Genomic DNA, 18561 nt, shown 5'->3' with positions numbered 1-18561 from the left:
TGCATATATATATATATATATATATATATATATATGTATATATATATATATGAGATGTTACTTCTGAACAGAGTTCACTTGTCCTAAGCTATATTACAATTTACTTTCTACTTTCAGTCCCTAATGACCAAAAGGGATGGCAAAAAGCACCTTTCTGAGGTGCAAATGAATGAAGCTGCTCCATGCAGCTGGATGAACACTAACTAACTTTAAAATCAGAGTATCTTGATTCAATTTCTAGCTCCTACTCATTACCTGTGGGGCTTTGGAAAAGTAAGTTAACCTTTTGGGGCCTCAGTTTTCTTATATGTGAAAGAGGAGCCAGTTGGACTAGATGTTCTTTGAAATCCTTCCAGCTTTAGGTCTCTCTCTTCTCTCTCTGAGTTCTCTCTATCTCTCTTGAGTTCTCTCTCTCTCTTGTGGTTTTCTAAAACCAAGTGTAGAAAGGCTGGAGGCATCCATGTCTGTTTGAGTTTGACACTTGCTGCACTACGTCACACCTCTTGATCCTTTAGTATTTTCTAAATTACTTTTATGCTTTTAGGCCTTTTGGGGGGATACTGGCTGGAGAGACCCAAGCCATAAAAACATTTTCAATGTTTCAAAGTTTTAAAGTTCCTCTTTAAAATACTGATGAAATTCCATTGTTTTCTGTGCTCTGAGTACCTCCCTAAGTCCTGACTCTGAGTTCTTGGGATACCCTGATTCCTAGAGCAGTCACAAGGGCATATGACTAAAAGAAACATTTTCCTGATAGGAATAATGATCAAAACAAAAACTTGGCTGACTCCCCTAAGATCTCAAATCCTGATGATGGGGGACACAGACAACTGGATAAACAGAATGGGATTCTGCAGGGAGAAAGCAAGCCCAGAACCACCTGGTTTCAATGATGATTAACAATAACATCAAAGGTTCTTAATCATGTTTCTGTGCATCCTTTGGGACTTAAGAGGGAAATAACCATCTAAAAGAACTTGAATATGAAGATATAAACACGTCATAAGTATTTTAAAAACCTATTGTCAGCATCAGCTCCTTGAAGGCAGTGACTGTGTCTTATTTATAACTGTATCTCCCCCAATGCTTCACATAATCAGTGCTTAATAAATATTGAATGAATAAACGTTAAAACCTGAGAACCACTGCTTTAAACTCTGTGGGATAAAATATAGATGACAACTGGCCTAAAGGTAAAAAGTAGATTTTTTTTCTGTACTCAAAGCCATACACAGATGCTCTCTGTTACTATTAAGGGACAAGTAAGAATGTACCTAAGCTTCAGTTTGCTGAGGCGTCCTAAAGTCCTCAGTGACCCTAGAGAAAGGTCACTAGGCCACTAGGAAAAGCCATTATTTTAGTTACGTTCTGTCTGGACACTTAGATAAGAACCAGATTTCTCATGGGATTGGAAAATTTTATAGCAATTTATTGCTAAGTAAAATAGGTTGGGGCTAGACCTAGGTCTTTGAAAGGATGGACACATCCCATGAGATCCTTACTACAGGAGAAAACTCTAGACCAGGGGTGGGGAACCTATGGCCTTGAGGTCACATGTGGCCCTGCAGGTTCTCAAGTGTGGCCCTTTGACTAGATCCAAACTTCACAGAACAAATCCCTTTATTAAGGATTTTATTAATATTTAATATTTATTTCCTTAGACTTTTATTAAATCTAGAGTCAAGACTTTTATGTTAGCTATCAAACATTTCTAATGTGACTACTGTAGATTCAGGCAGCCTACATGGCTCCTTTAAGAATCATGCAAGCATAAATCAGCTTGAAGAAGAAAAAGAGGCACTTTAAAATCCTTGTTAGACAACACCATTAGCTAGCTTCCTTTCTTATACTTTCATCCTGGAGCTTAGTTCTCAAACTGCGCAAATTTAACCATCCAATCACAGAGCTTCTCGGCTGTTAACTCCTCACCTAAGTCATCCAAGAATCAGTAAATGCCATGTTCAGGGTCCTGGGAGATGATACTGACATTGTATTAACATTTAAACACTACTATATATCTATTCAAAGACATTGACCATGATTACTATATTTCTACTACTCTCTCTAAGTGGTAATGATCTCTGAGCTATCATTGAAGTGTAGGTTGTTGCCTTTAAATTTGGCTTATTCACTAACAAATTACATTTTCCCTTTTATATCAGGGACAGGAAAATGTCTAAATACACCATCAGTGCAATATTTGCTCACAAAGGTATATTAGGAAGTAGTCTGTGGGTGTTAGAGAGGGCCCCTTTGATTACATTTTACAAGGGCACAGCAAGGAGAAACTCAGGCTTAGTTAGAATACTGTTTCTTTTTATCCATTAACTTGTGACAATGTATCCTCCTATGAAGTCATCTATGACAGTTTCATGACTCTCCAATGGGTGATGATGGATAGCTTTTCACCACAAGAATGCTTCAGTCACAGTAGGACATGCTGCTGGAGTTTCAGATTGCAGATACCAGGCCAAGTCATTGACTGGGAGGATCCTGAGAGCTGGGAGTCAGCCTAGGAGAGAGTCAAGCAAGGTCTCTGCTTCCCTTAGATTCTTTGGGGATTAGGAATGTGCAGTGCTCTGGCTATCTTTCCAACTGAATGTTTCATTTTCAGCTCAGCAAAAGATGAAACTTGAACTAGGGCCAGTGGTCTGGTTATATTGATTAGTCACATATAACTAGAGTCAAAGGCAAATGTCCTAAACCAATTATTTCATTTTCCCCTCAAATACCAGCAGAAATAATTATAAATATTCAGTTTTCTCCAAATAGCAACTGAGGCTATTATAGAAAAAATTACAAGAATATCATATAAATTATCTACACATTATATATTATGTAAATAGTAGCTGAGGCTATATGAATATGCCTTTTGTATAAATTAATTCACCATGACAACTCCTAGCCGTAAGTACTGAGTTCAGGTCAGACAAAGGCATTTTCCCTCCTCTTTTTAAGTGATTAGGCTGAGAAGGCTTCTACAGGAGATGCAACGACAAGTAAATGAAACCAAGAACATCAAAGACAAAATTATCAAGAAACAGAAATCATTCATTGAGCACCTTTATTTTTCTTCTAGGATAATTTGTCTCCCTTCAATAATGGCCTCATTCTTTTTTTTAGTATCCATGCCTGTAGGGTGTAAAGATTCAAGAGTCCTTGGGATACTGAGTTAAACTTTGGAAAATCATCCTCCTGATAAGCCAACCTAAGCAGGTATCTGAGAGGGGTAGCCTTTTGTTTTTCAGCTATATTGTTTTCTGGTGTCTCTGACTTCCTATGTTTTGATACATATCTGATATTTCTCATTCAAGAGAGCAGAGGAAAATGTGGAAAAGAAACATTCACTACCTGGGGAAAAATGATCAATTTCTTTTTTCTAGATTCTCTTCCTCAAGCATTCTTACTTAGGACTGTTTTAAATGGGGGGAAATAAAGGCCATTGGGAAAGACAGATTTAGGTTGGCATAGGGTTTGGTACAAGGTAGAGAAATTTTGTTTTCCTTCTGAAACTCTACCCCAGCGTTCATCTTCATGCTGGCAATGCCTCCCCCTCGACAAATCTCCTCCTGTGGGGGTGGTAAGTGTGTCCCCTAATCTCTGGCGGAGGAGGCACCTATGCCAGCCATGCTTTCTACGTTTTTTCAGCTCATGACTCTTCAGAATCATTCCAGATTTTGCCCCTGCCAGGGTACCTCTCCCACTGTCTTCTGCCATTAGAATATAGGCTCCTTGAGGGCAGTGGCTGTCTTTCTGCTTGTATTGTATTCCCAGCACTTAATACAGTTTCTGGCACATAGTAAGTGCTTAATAAATGTTTCCTCTATTATTTATGTGTCTTTTAAAAATTGATCATCATTTCTATTTCCACTATGTGCTCTACAGTGTTGAATGAGTATAGGTGGGAAGAAGAAAAGAGCCTCTTGGCCTAGTTACTGAATTACAAACGTTTGTACGGACACAAAACACCTCAATATCTGTTGTTGGCATATTTTGATCTTCTAAAATGGAAATTAATGTCTCAAGCATAGAGTCTATAAATTTAACTTTATTCCTATTTTCTATCCCTAAGATATAGGGCCCTTTATGTCCCTCAAGGTTCCAATTTCATGCAAATATGTGGGGAGGAAAAGTTGTTCAAGAAGAATCAGAAAGCCAAGCTTCTGAAAAGAGCATGAACTGAAGGGACAATGTATTGGGTCTTAACTTCTCTTGAGAACTGCTTTTGAGTTTGAGCCCAGAGAGTTTGTATAGTTCAGGTTAGCAAAAGAGTGGGCTTCCTGCACCATTTGACCTAACTCTTAAGCTTTTTTTTTTCCTGTACTCATAATAGTAAAACAGTTAAGGGCTACTCTCCTAAGACTTGTACATTACATGGACTTTGTGCCAGGTGCAGCTCTATTTCCAGGTTTCTATTGGCAAAGTGAAGTGGCAAACTGAAGCTGTTATTTGAGCGATTTAGACAAACTGCTTTCCTTTGCCTAAATTGTAAAGAGTTAGAGCAATTTTAGGCTGACTAAATTAAACTTAGGTCTCTGGACTAGCCTCAGTCTGCTAAATATAGTCTGTGCCTCCCAAAGAATCCAAAACATCTCTTTCTATTACTTTTCTTCATGCTGTGGGCAACCTGTTGCTGGCAGGGACACTCAAGAAATGTTTGGGCCACTTTACGATTACTGAGACTAGCTTCACTAGGAGTTGAAACAGGGTTGATATTCTGACAAGGTCCAGTTGGTGTTAAAGAGCTGAATGTCAATAGCTACCCCAACCCTCCAAACATTGCTTCTCTAAAAAGCTTTCCCTGACTAATTTCACTCTCACCTCTGATCATCTTTGCATTCCCCATCCTCTCGGCACTTATATGGATACAGTTTTTACTATGTCAGTCTGCACTTGTGCTATGGGAATATTTAAAATATCCTTTTTATTATTTGGGATTAGGATCATTCCTCCTGCAATTTTTGCTTAACTAAAGGTCTCATTAAAAAGAAAGTTAACCAAAACCTCATCAGAACTAAACTGTCCCATGGGGTGTGAAAATTTATTTAAGAGCCTTAAGCATTCCTTAGATAAGAAGCCAGAGGAAGACTATCAACTGTCCCTCACTCTTTGGGCCCATGTAAATCCTATTCCTCAATCACTCTAATTATGAATCCTCTAAATGTAGTTTAACATATAACCTGACTTAGTTTACTTACAGAGTTTGTTTCATTAGGGGATGTATGAGACTGTGACTAAATTTGATAAACTTTTATGGCATTGAAGAGAGCATGGGATTATGGGTCTATCTTCTCTTCAACTTTTGTGGCCCAAGAGGAATATATGAGATTGCAATATGTAAATGAATTATTTCTCTGTCACTCTGCTTTTTAATTTTTCCTATAAAAAGCCTTGTCAGAATCTTCTTACTTGTTCAGGTTTTCTCTGAACCTATGCTTGAGCATAATAATAAAACCAAGGTTTTACCTCCATAATTCCTGTGTGGTCATAAATATATATTTGGCATCATTTACCTACCATATGAATTCAGAGAGGAGAGATTTCTCCCAAATGCTTGTGTAGAAATCTGATGCTCAATTGTTCTCTCATCTTTTATGGATATTTGGTCAACAAACCTGGGTTTTAAGTTCCCTGAGGCCAGCCACTATATTTTCTATTTCTTCTGTATACAAAAGCCAGCACCTGACAGTACTGAATATATGAATGAACTCCTGGTACCCTCTCAATTGTCAAGTTTTGTCAAAATATATGGAGAAGAGAAAGAGTAAGAAGATGGAGCAGGGAGAAAGAACATAGGACTAAGAAGAAGAAAAGAGAAGATCAGATGAGCAAAAAGGGAAGAATAAGGAAGAACAAGAGAAAAGGTAGAAGTACCAAGGGAAAGACAAAAGGACCAACACAAAGAAGCAATGAACGCACAAAAATAAGTGGACTAAACATTACAGACGTTTTATGTTTCTTCTTAAAATATGTGAGAGATGAATAGTAGAGCCTTAACCTAAATGCTTGTGGAATAGGATCCTCTGGCTCAGTGAATTTTCTGATTAATTTGGTGTTAACTAGAAAACTCTGTTTTGGTCCTTGTTAAAAAGTATTTCTGAAATGTATCAACCCATTTTCCTGACTTAGTAAGTAAAGTCTAATGAATCCTCCTTGATGAGTGAAGATCTTGAAGTATGTTGGGGTCATCATTTAGATAATCCATGATCACTGCACTGAATTTGGAGTTAAATAGAAAAGAGAGGAAATTGAGCCAGATCTGCACTGGTCCCAATGTATAATTGGGTAATGGATTTCTTAACTAGCTCCTCGACACATAAACACGTTTTCCTATGATTTAGTGTGTTTTTTCTTACAGTAAATACAGCAAAAAAAAATCTGGATAGAAGTTATTCTACTTTTTTTTTTTACAGTCTAAATTCACCCACCACTTTTTAGTAGGTGAAGAGGATCCAGCAATGCTACTTTCTGTTCATCCTCTTTGCTCACTGTCCTTTCTTCTTCTTTCATTTCATTCCTGTCATGAGGCCAGAGTGGTGCTAAGAAGGACAGCTAGAACAAAGCTCCTGAGCACTCTGAAAACTGCATCCTCTGCATTAAAAAATAGAACTTGCCCTGAATTCCCCTAACAGAGGCGTTGCACTTTCACTCCAATGCAGCCACAAAATATACCACCAACTAAATACCAACCTGTTAGGAGATGGAATTTTCAGGCACAAAAATATGCATTTATAAAAAATAATACTGTAAAAAGTCTCTGTTGTACCCTGCCCAGAATGTTGCACCCTATGTTGTCTACCTTTAAGCAGCTAGGTGGTGTAGCGGACAGTATTGGCCTTAGAAAAAACCTGACTGGTGTGTGACCCTAGGCAAGTCATTTATTCTCTTTCAGCCTCAATTTCATTTTCTGTAAATTGGAGAAAAAAATAGCACTTTCCTATAAAACCCTTTCATATATATGTATATGTGTGTATGTGTTTACATATGTCAAGGATTTTGCAAATCATAAAGTACTATACAAATGCTAGCTATTGGGGCAGCTAGGGGTTCAGTGAATAGAGCACTGGCCTTGGAGCCAGGAGGATCTGAGTTCAAATGTGACCTCAGACACTAGACACTAGTTGTGTGACCTTGGGCAAGTCACTTAACCCCAATTGCCTTGCCTTCCCCCCTCAAAAAAAATGCTAGTTATTGTTATTGTGATTAGCCCTGGTTGCACCTAGAAGTGATAGTGGGGATCAGAGGCAGTACTAGGGTGATTTGGGGGCATAGAAGCCAGTTTTAAGGATGGAAGACAAATACAAGGATATTGGCCCTAAAAGTATCAGTTCTTTTATTTCCCCTTTACTTCATGCAGTGAAATAATTACTTAATTCTATAGTTTCATAAGTGGGGGAAGGAATGGTATTCACTACTGACAAAACGCCTTCTTACTGCTCCAATGTACAATTTCCTTTAAAAAAAAAAAGCTTTCATGCTTTGTTTCTGTTTACCTCCTTTCCTTGTCACATAGGCAGACATTCAGAACATTTATTCTCAGACACCAAAAAAGCTAATTTTTATGTAGTGGGTATTCCCAATTAGAATCTTGGGTCCTCAGCCTCCACTGTTGAAGACGTTGTTCAGCATTTACAAGGTTTCTCAATAAAGTGTGAAATTTACTTGACTAGGTTAATTGTGATAAGCTGTTAACATGACTTGGGTACTTGTTGTCCCAGAACATTAAGGATAAATGAATGATGAATCACTTCCTGTTCTTAGACTGAGCTAGGCCCTTGGGTGGGGCATAGCTTTCAAAAGAGCTGGAGAGAGGACCAGAGCTGATCAGACGAAGTTAGACTGAAAGTGGTTGTGCCTTCATGGACTTGGTCCCTGGAGGGAAAGGCTGGGCAGTCATAAGACCCCTCCAGGGAAACTTGTTCTCCAGGGAGGAATTCCTGAATCAATAGAAGAATTCCTACATCAAGCTTTCTAGACCAAGGGGAGCAAGCAGGGGCTAAAAGCCAAGAAGATGAAGGGATAGTGAAGGAACAAGTCGAATTATGCGGACTATAGAAATTGAGGAAAACAGGTTTTGTTTTTTTTTTTTATCCTGAGCAAGCCCCTTATCCCTTGAGGTGGGTGGGGTAGGCTGACCCAGGGTAGTATTATAAGCTTGGAGGACCAGGCAAGTACCTGCTTCAGAAGTGGGGCCAAATGGTGAGCAAAGGATAATTTATCAATCAATCAATCAGTATTTATGAAGTACCTATTATGTGCTGAGAATTATGTTAGGTAGGAGAGATACAAATACAAGGAATGAAGCAGCACCTGTGAGAGAAGCTTACATCCTAATGTAATTTTTGCATTTTGGTTGTGTGAAAGCCTTTAATGGCTGAAAATGGCACTAATACTTTTGGGACACCCTGTATCCATTGTTTCCGTTAGCCTGAATTATTGCATGAGAGCTGAGAGCTATTTCATTTTTCAAGAACCAAACTTGAGCCAGATTCTTCAAGGGGAAAGCTTAGGAGGAGGAATAGAGGCAAAAAGAGAGAGATTTGTATGAGGAACACCACCCCCCCCAAAAAAAAAAAAAGTCAGGTCATACAAACCTAAAGCTTTGGTTCTGGGCCATAGAGTTGTTCATATCTAGTCACAGGCTCATAGAATCACAGATTTAGAGCTCCCTCCATTTTATGGATGAGGAAACTGAGGCCAAGAGAGTTTAAGTAACTTGCCCAAGATCACACAGGTAGTAAACAGCAAAGTCAGGATTAGAACCCGGGACTCTGTCTCCAAATCTGGTGTTCTTTCCACCACACAATGGACGAGTGGTTTGCCACATTTATGATTTATTTTTAAAAAGTCAATAATAATGTTTAAGAAGGTCCCATAATGGCAGTTCTAGAGACAAAAACTTGCTCTCTATCCTCAGGTAGACATATGGAAATTAAAGACTTCTCTCTGTCACTCTCTCAATATGTCTCAAGTTTTCTAAGGAGAAAATTTTTTTATCTTTGATCTCCTCTGCTTGCTCATTTAAAAAAAAACATTTTCTACTAAGACTATAATAAGGGGCTCAAGCCAATGGCTGTAAAAGATGGTACCTCTCTTAGCTGAGGTACAGGTTGCCACCATCTCGAAGCAGACAAGGAAGAGAAGGGAGTGTAGTGTTGTGGAAAGTACACTGGATTTGTAGCCTCGGACTTGGGCATGACAAGTGACAATCTCTCTGGACCTTCTCTTAATTATAAAAAGGCAGGGGTTGGTCTAGATCATCTCTAAAATCCCTTCCATTTCTCTATCCTTACATCTAAATAAACATGCCTATGGCCACAGTCCTTTCAGCAGGGATTATTTCCAGTCATTATTACCAAGCTGGACTTGAATCGAAACAGTCTGTAATTCACTGCTGGGTTCTTTTTACCCTCATCATGTGCTGCTTTTGCACAAGCATATGGCCCTTTCTCAGGCGGGCACATGCTTTAGCTGCCTCTTTTGGTGGCAGTGATGAATTGGGAACAATTTTACCCATATTCTCATGTAGTGACAGTGGCGCACATTTACAAGAAGGCCTGCTCAGCTACATTCTGTGGCTGTGAAATAATTCTAAGTTGTAGAATTAAAATGAATACTGATGTAACTTGCATTGTGATTGGCAACCTTTGCTGAAAGTCTTATAGTGACCTCAGATCTTCTGAAAGAACTAATCAGGGTGTTGTATAGTAGAAAGAGTACTGGAGTGGGAGTCAGGGGACCTGGCTTCTGTTCTTGGCTTTGCTACTCACTAGCTGTGTGACCATGAGCAGGTCCCTTGATCTCTCTGGGTCTCAGTTTCCTCATCTGTAAAAGGGGAGGGGGCAGGCAGGTTAGATGACCTCTAGGGTTCCATTTCTTCCAGGTCTTAAACTCTACCAACTCTAATGGTTCAGCAAAGTGAGAGTTAATGAAATTCTTTATATGCTGTGGTAATAAAGATTTGTTAGAAGATGATTAGTATAGTTAAGTAGTAAGCAGAAAATCAGGGATGCATACTTATATGATTTTGTTTCTTAAAAAAAAGCAAATAAATACACAAAACACACTGACCTGCTCTCTCCGATAAGGTATGGATTCCTATGACTAATAACACTAAGGCCATCTGCCTTTTATACAAATAAATGGCATATCTTCCCCCTTTCTCTCATTCCTATACTCAAATTTCACTAGCTATTTTATAAAATGAGTTATGCATTTTATATTTTATACACTAAAGCCAACTTTACATTATAAGCTCAGTGCACAGACTTTTTATGGGGATGGGGGGGCAGAGGGACAAAAAAAAACAACAACACACCATGTCAAAGCACGGAAGAGAAAAATACTAACAATCTTTTATTACCTTTTCTTCTGAGTCTCCTGGTTGACAAGTAATTACTCCATCTCTTGATCCTCCGGCAAATGTTGCCTTGCAATTTGCAAGCCACTGTTTTCAGAAAAAAGACAGGCATCAGAAATAGAAGCACACAGATAGGTTTAGTGATGGCTTGAGAATATATATATTTTTTTAAAGCAATAGGGGTTAAGTAACTTGCTTAAGGTTACACGGCCAGTTATTTCTAGGTGTGGTGCTGAGTATCTGAGCCCGGATTTGATCCAGGTTATCCCGACACTGGAGCTGGTGCATAAGATAAAAGCTGTCTTCATTCTCATGGCATAATAAACTTTTGCTTTGGTGAATTTTTAGAAAACCCCATCTTTTAAACTGGGCTGAAACTATTAGTATATTATCTCTCTGTATGGGTTCAATGGTCATCTTAACTCTTAGTTTTAGCACTGTTCAAATCTCAAGTCCTGAAAATATATTTCATAAGCCCCTGCTTACTGTAAGTCTATACCTAGAATATTTAAGGTCTAAATTTATCTCTTTACTTTTTATAGCAAAATACATAAATGGACAAATGGTAGAAACCTTCTGGAACATTGGTGTTCTGGAACAGAGGGACTAACCCTGTTACAGGTTGTGTTACATTAAGCTTTTATTATTAAGTAGCTATGTTTTAGGGGAACATGATTTGATTCACAATACATGTAAATCTTGTAAGTTATGTTCTAAGTGGAAAGGCACACTCTGTTTATCTGTACAATATAGTAATCTCCAGGATGATAATATTTTAAGTATCTGACTTGTGATATCTCAAGCATTTGGAAGAAAGGTGAATATAAAAGTTTTTTTTTAAGAGAAAAGAAGAGAGGCATTTTTTTTTGGTGAGCCTCTGACAATAACAAAAATTGCCAGGAGGGGTAGAGACAAATCAGAAGGCCCTAATGTAGCCAGCCATTTTGCAAACATAAAGTTAAAAAAAAAGCATATGATGGCCACAAAAATCAGGATAAAGGGCATCAGCATAGGAAAAAATGATAAGGGAAAGAAACTGAGATAGGAGAAAAAAAATCAAAGAAGAGAAAGGATCAGACAGCATGATATACTGGAGAGAACACTGGGTGAGGAAGTCAGGTGGCTGGGCCATGTTGCTGTGTTCCCTGGGACAGGTTAGTTAACCTCTCTGGGCTTCCATTTCCTCATCTATAAAACGAAATGTCAGGTAAGGTAATCTTTAAGGTCTTTTCCAGCTCTGAAATTTTATGATTTGTGAGGGGAGAAAATGATGCTCTTATCAGATGCCCTTTCAGAAAAAGGGTAAGTAAGCTAAGTCCTGTTCACCCAGAATTATGGTATATCCATCATAAGGAGTTTTAAGGATCAGAGCTAGTTCTGATTCAACAGTTCTCCTGATTGGATCAATCAGGCAGGAAGACAGAGGAAAGGAGGCTGAGGGAGCCACATTTCATAGCTTGGTAAAGTTTTAAAGAGATATTCATCTCCTATTTGGAGTGAGAATAGCTTAGTTTGAAGAACAAATACAAATCAGCTGTAATTATTTGTTCTTAAAGCTCTCTGCTTGGCTATTTAATAATTAGCTGTTCAGGAACTAGTTAACAAAGTTAGATGCACTGTGACTAAGGACTTGATTTGGGTAAGAAAATTGTGGTCTGTCCTTTCAAGTCCTCTCAGAATCAGTTTCTTAAAAACAAAGGCAAAAATCTGCTGAGGTTAGTTAGGGTTGCCAAAGACAGGTGCCATCTAGGACGCCCAACCCAGAAGCCTGCAGACACAGTCATCAATTACTGTGATGGGGAAATATAGATATAGTCATAATAACAATAATAACAATTTGTTGAGTTGTTTCAGGTGTGTTTGATTATTTGTGACCCCATTTGGTTTTTTTTTTTTTAGCAAATATAATGGAGTAGTTTAACAATTTTCTTCTCCAGCTTATTTTACAGATGAATAAACTGAGGCAAACAGGGTTAAGTGATTTGCCACAGCTAGGACATGTCTGAGGCTGGCCATCTAGCTGCTCTAATAATAGCTAAAATTTACATAGCACCTACTATGGCAGCTGCTCCCAGGCACTGTGCTAAGCACTTTACAATGATCTCATTTTATCCTCACAACCATTTTGGGTTGTAGGTGCCATAAGCAGATAAGGAAATTGAGGCAGACAGAGGTCAAGTGTCACACATCTAGGAAGTGTGAGAAATGATTATTAATACTCAATATCTTAGGGAGACTTGGAGGTCCTCTCTTTTTTCTAAATTCCTCACTTTAAAAAGTTCCATTTTTTTTTGAAGGACATTACAATAATGAGATTGCATTGACTCTCCTCATTTCGGTCAGACCTCACCCAACCTTACAAAGAATTTAATCTAGAGTGGGGAAGCCCATTGTGTTTTAACCAAGTTTGGGTAGAGACAGATCCTGTTGTCTAGATAGCCCAAGGCTGGCAGTAGTCTGGTACTGTTGGGGATGGTGTGAGTAGAGAGAATTTTTCTGTGCAAGGATCACTTTTAGCCCCATTGACCACTTACTGTCTCGAAGGGTATATACAAACTGTAAGCCCCATTGCCATAACTGTCTTTGGTCTAAGAGAGATGGCCAAGTGACCATCCTTTTATTAATAACCTTCCAGGCTTATTCATAAAATGATTAGTCAGAAACTATGTCTCTCTAATCTTTTTAAATGTCACATAAATGACTGAGGCTGGATTTGAACTAAGGCCATACCTGACTCCAGGCCCAGTGTTCTATCCCCTCAGTCATTTAGCAGCATTATATTCTGTTATTAAATAATGGAATGGTTCCTTCCTTATGATTCTTGATAAAATGGAGGCATCACAGTGTATGAAGATTGGGGCTTATAAAACAAATAAATTAGAGGATGATTATTCTCACAAAACAATTTCTTTGCTTTATAAAAGGATCCATCATAGGGACCCTTTAAATGGTGAGAAACCCTATTGTGTTTAGAAATGACTTAATTTACAAAAAAAAATCTCATTTATATACAACTTTTCAGAAGCAGAATTATGTACCATTTTAATAAACTCAGTAAGAGATGAAATACTTGGAAGAATTTAATAGTGCCTGAAAACATGTGACTTCAAATTCTTACAAAAAGATCTTCACCAATTGATAGATGCCTAGAGGTAGAGCCAAGATGGCAGAGAAAGGCAGGGACTCGCCTAAGCTCTCCCAGATTCCTTTCAAACAACTTTAAATGCCTCAAAATGAATTCTGGAGAGATGTAGCCAACAAAAGGACAGGGTGAAACAATTTTCCAGCCCAGGACAGCTTAGAAGGCTGGCAGGAAAGGTCCGTCTTACTGGGATGAGGGACGAGCACAGACCAGCAGCACCTGGCAGGCCAGCAACAGGCCTTGGGTGTGGTGGATAGGGTGGGTGCACTGAATCCAAAGCTACAGCTTCCAGAGCTCTCAGCTCACAGTAGGTGAGGGAGTCGGACGACTGCTCAGAAGGAGGCTGCAGGGGACCTTTTGCCGCTCTTGGGAGCAGAACTCTGCTGCACTGCTCATATGCGCTTCCAGGTCATGGTGGCAAGGAGACGTACTAGAGCATGTGGCCTCAGGGGAGTGGGGAGAGGTCATAGTTCCAGGGTGGGAAAGGGTGCTCGTGGTTGCTCACAGACTGAAGCATAGGCCATGGGAGCAATGACCACATCTCTCCCTAGATCGTAACACTTTGGAAAAACTGGAAATGTACAGACCCCCAGAATTAGCTCTGAAAATAGCAGCGTGGAAAAACCTGAATGAAGCTTGAAGCAGAGCCCAACTTTAACATAAAGTTAAAAGTCAAGATATAGGCAGGAAAAATGAGCAAACAAACAACAACAAAAACACCCTGACCATAGAAAGTTACCATGGTGACAGGGAAGATCAAAACACAAACTTAGAAGAAGACAATGAAGTCAAAACAGCTACATCCAAAGCCTTAAAGGAAAATGTGAATTGGTTTTAGGCCCAAAAAGTATTCCTGGAAGAACTTAAAAGAATTTCACAAATCAAAAGAGATTTCTACTTTTTTTTTCTGGCTTCTTGATAGACTCATTACAGAGTCAAGAGCAATACCTGATATATATATTTTTTTCCATAAGGATATCACTAACATAGCTGAACCCAGCATCATTTCACTCCTGATCTTAAATTCACAATCTGATCTCTATAGAGAGAGAGAGGCATTACCATCTCCACCTCATGAGGAGGTAGGGAGAAACCGTAATATTTTGACAGTGGCCTCACAACTCACACTTAAAGAGATCATACAGCTGCAAGGGTCCTTGAAGGTCATCTTCTCCAATAGGCCCAGAAAAGCCCAAGTAGATACAAAGTCCTACTGGTAAAAAGCAATGGAAGGGCGTCTAGGTGGCACAGTGAGTAAAGTGCCAGCCCTGGAGTTGGGAAGACCTGAGTTCGGTTCCGGCCTCAGACACTTAACACACACACACACACACACACACACACACACACACACACACAAAACTAGCTGTGTAACCTTGGGCAAGTTCCTTAACCCCAATTGCCCTCCAAAAGCCAAAAAAAAAGAGCCATGGAGCTGGGCTTTGAATCCAGATCCTTGGATCCAACCTGATCCAAATGTTCTTTTTGCTGCTTATTGGTCACACTTAGCTTTAACTAATCCAACAGCAAAAAACATGACTTACTGAGAGAGTGGCTTCTTTTCTGTTGTTGTAGGTATCCAGATATTCTTGCAGTTCTAGAACACTGAACTTCAGCTTGTCAAGAAGTCCACAGGATAGGAGCTAAAGTCACAGGAGAAAGTTTTACAACAATAAAATTAGTTATATACAAATGTAAAGGCATGATTATTCAGAAATACTGCCAGGGCAGGTGGTAGTATATATAGTAACATACATATGCTGTGTATATATAACCAGGGTACATCTGTACATATATTAGTGTGTACATACATTTAAATGTGTGGGCAGCTAGGTGTTGCAGTGGATAGATTTCAGGCCTGGATTCAGGAAGACTCATCTTCGGGAGTTCAAATCTGGCCTCTTATATGACTGAACAACAACATATATGTGTGTATACATACATATGTACACACTAATGTATATGTTTACAAGTCAGATTTACATACTGCTTTAAGGCTTACAGAGTTTAAAGAGTGGGGTGAGGTGGTAGGTAGTACAAGTATGTTTAGTTTCCCTTACAGACGGAAACTGAGGCTCAGAGGGCCCAGGATCTTAGGGCTAAGAAATAAATGTCAGAGTCAGGATTCAAACCCAGGGGTTTCCTGGCTTTAAATCCTGCTTTCTTTCCACATCCTTTCCAGTCATTTTCAATGCTATACTGTTATTAGTTGTTGCTGTTGTTCAGTCATTTCAATTATGTCTGTCTCTCTGTGATCCCATTTGGGATTTTCTTGGTAAACATTGGAGTGGTTTGTCATTTCTTTCTCCAGCTCATTTTACAGATGAGGAAAATGAGATAAAGAGGGTTAAGTGACTTTCCCAGGGTCACACAGCTAATAAGTATCAGGAAGACCTGAGGCTGGTTTAAAACTCAGGTCTTCCTGACCCCAGGCCTAGTGTAACACCTGGATGCCACCAAATCACACCCTTTAACTCTAGGATGTAGCTGAGTGCCTTGCACATGGTAAGCACTTAATGAAGGTCTGTTGACTGACTGCCTGGCTGTCTAAACTGGGCATACCATTCCCTGTTAATCTAGGATGGGGGATACTCACTGTCTCAGCATCTACAAAGAGTGTCGGGCATTCAGAGCAGGACGTCAGCATTTGGGAAGAGCTAACAAATTTGGAGCCAATTCCTCGAAGGTTGTCCCCAAGGTAACTGGCCGCATCACAAGTCAGGAAGCAGAACCTCTTCTGAATATTCTGAAAAACACACACAACCCCCCCCATTTCCCCAACTCATTGGCATCTTTCTCACATGAAGCTGAGTTGTCTTCATTCCCCCAAACTATTTTTTTATTTTTCCTTCTTTGAACAATGAAAACAAGCATAAAACAAGTTCTCTCTCCTTGAGGGGAAGCAAATGTTTGTTTAAAAAGTCTCCTAAATAATAATCTTCTGAGGCTAAGCTGAAGATGAGGAGATTGAAACTATTTTTGTCTTTATGAGTGGGTTCCTGTAATCACACACATTCAGGGAAGAATGCCTTTATTCCTGCAAATTCCCCATGTGTTTGGGTGGCATACTGCTATTTCTTGTATACTCTCTGCTACTACTAGCATGCCATTTTTTTTGGGGGGGCACATGGATCCCTGAGACTCACAGAACCTAGATTTCCTCACTTAGTTCATAATTGCCATCATTTAAGACAATGTAAGACAAAACCCATATAGTTCATTCAATTATAAGTACTTGTCTATGTTTGGGAGCTGCCTGATTGACAGGACGACAAGGCAAAAAATTTATAAAGGAAAAACTGAATTAAAAAAATACAGTCTGGTGCTTCCAAAGTTATGGGCAGTGCTACCAAGTTTTTCTGTCTTTTTTTTTTTTTTATAAAAATTCCCCCTTAATTAAAATATAGGTCTACATACCTAGCCATGAGATGTTCAAACTCATTAGAAAATAAATGAGAAAATGGTAAACAGACACCATCAGGCAATGACTGCAGATGATTAATTATAAGAAAACTGAACATGAGGTATCTGCACAGATTTTATCATCTGCTACACAATATGCTTCTATTATTACTAGGTAGCACTTTATAGAAATAGATATGAGGTGAGCACAAGACTTTTCTCTATGCATGCAGCTAAAAAAATGGATTTAAATCATTTTATCATGGAAGAGAACAACGTCGAAGGGATGAGGAAAATTCTGAAGGTAAAGCTAGAATTCGGTCTATTGCAAAAGGTAAGTTAATGGTCCATGTTCAGAAGCATATTCCTTGTAGTTGTTCCCCAGTACAGACATTTACTCTGTGACAAAATCAAGCAAAAGTCCCCCCCTTCCTGCTCAGTCTTCTTTCTGTTAATGAATAATATTCTCTCCACCTAGTTCAGTAATAGGGCCAGGGCAGCAAAGTAGGATCCATACAGGAAAAAGTTTAATGGTTAAATAAGTCTGCTACATCAGGGTTGAGGGAGGGATAACTGGACAAATATTTGGTCAGGTCGATTTTGAAATGTGAACCCACATCCTGGTAAATAAGCATCGGGTGGCTGGGATAGGATATAGGTGGAAAAATAGGGACTCTAATAGAGGGGGCAAGTCAAGTGGGTTGAAGGAGGCTGTATGTAGGAACTAAGGCTGGACAGATAACTATGTAGTTGAAAACATGTTCAGAAGACCAATTTAGCAACAGATTAACTTTGAGGCAAGGCCTGGGCCTGCATCAGAATCAAGAGTTGGGATTTCTCCCCAAAGGGTAAACTTTCATGTCGGAGATTTGCTCTCTAACGTCCTCTTCTAAAAGAGTGGCTTTGTTATTGTTGTTATTGAGTTATGCCTGACTCTCTGTGACCCAATTTAGCATCTTCTTGGCAAAGATACTAGAGTGGTTTGCCATATTCTTCTCCAGCTTATCTTATAGATGAAGAAACTAAGGCAAACAGGGTTAAGTGACTTGCCCAGGGTCCCCTAGATAGTAAGTATCTGAGGCTGGACTTGAACTCATGAAGATGAGTCTTTTTGATTCCCAGCCCAGTGCTCTATCCACTGCACCATCTAGCTGTTCTTAGTTTTCCAGAAAGCTCTGCCTCAGAAATGATGGATGCTGGTACACCATTTCACCCTTAAGAGACCCAGTTGGCTTGAGGCAAGGTATAACACCGCTGGGGCAATAATTTTGTCTTCTGCAGCCCTGAATCCTTTGTGTTTTATAGAGTGCAGCCCTGTGACATCCTCAGAGTAGATTAAGTACTTTGTTGAGGGCCTGGGGAGAGTCAGTGTCTTCTGTCCTCCAGTTCCCCACATTCTTTTACTGGATGGAATGCATAGTGGCATATCTATTAATAGCCCTGGCTGTCTGGTTTCAGCTAGGGGCTGAATCCTCTGCACTTGCCCCAATGGGGTGAGTGTGAACAAAGTTAGGACAGAAGATAGTATGAATGGTTATGTAGGGATAAGGATGGACAGTCTGGTGCACAAGGGTTGAGACTGACAATTCAGACCAGGGCAGGCTAAGAGTTGGGGATCAATAACTAAGAAATGTGAGCCAAGAATGGTAAAAGGGTGGGG

The 18561-nt window shown here is 39.4% G+C and overlaps 1 protein-coding gene across 8 annotated transcripts in view; it reads right to left on the bottom strand.

Moving 5' to 3' along the window:
* The window catches only part of FRY (FRY microtubule binding protein), a 586038-nt gene that overhangs the window by 11929 nt on the left and 555548 nt on the right, over nt 1-18561 (bottom strand). For all 8 annotated transcript variants that reach the window (XM_069080517.1, XM_069080511.1, XM_069080515.1 and 5 more), the window contains 3 exons: nt 16096-16245; nt 15044-15142; nt 10364-10447 (listed from right to left, as the gene is read on the bottom strand). In XM_069080517.1, the coding sequence (XP_068936618.1) occupies nt 10364-10447; nt 15044-15142; nt 16096-16245 (333 nt within the window). The remainder of the gene's footprint in view (nt 1-10363; nt 10448-15043; nt 15143-16095; nt 16246-18561) is intronic.

This window comes from Petaurus breviceps, unplaced genomic scaffold (assembly GCF_028583685.1).
Source record: "Petaurus breviceps papuanus isolate PSGF00001 unplaced genomic scaffold, PetGlider_PUasm1.0 91133, whole genome shotgun sequence".
Classification (NCBI taxonomy): domain Eukaryota; kingdom Metazoa; phylum Chordata; class Mammalia; order Diprotodontia; family Petauridae; genus Petaurus; species Petaurus breviceps.
Note: the sequence above shows the minus strand (reverse complement) of the source record. Positions and strands in the feature narration are given on the sequence as shown.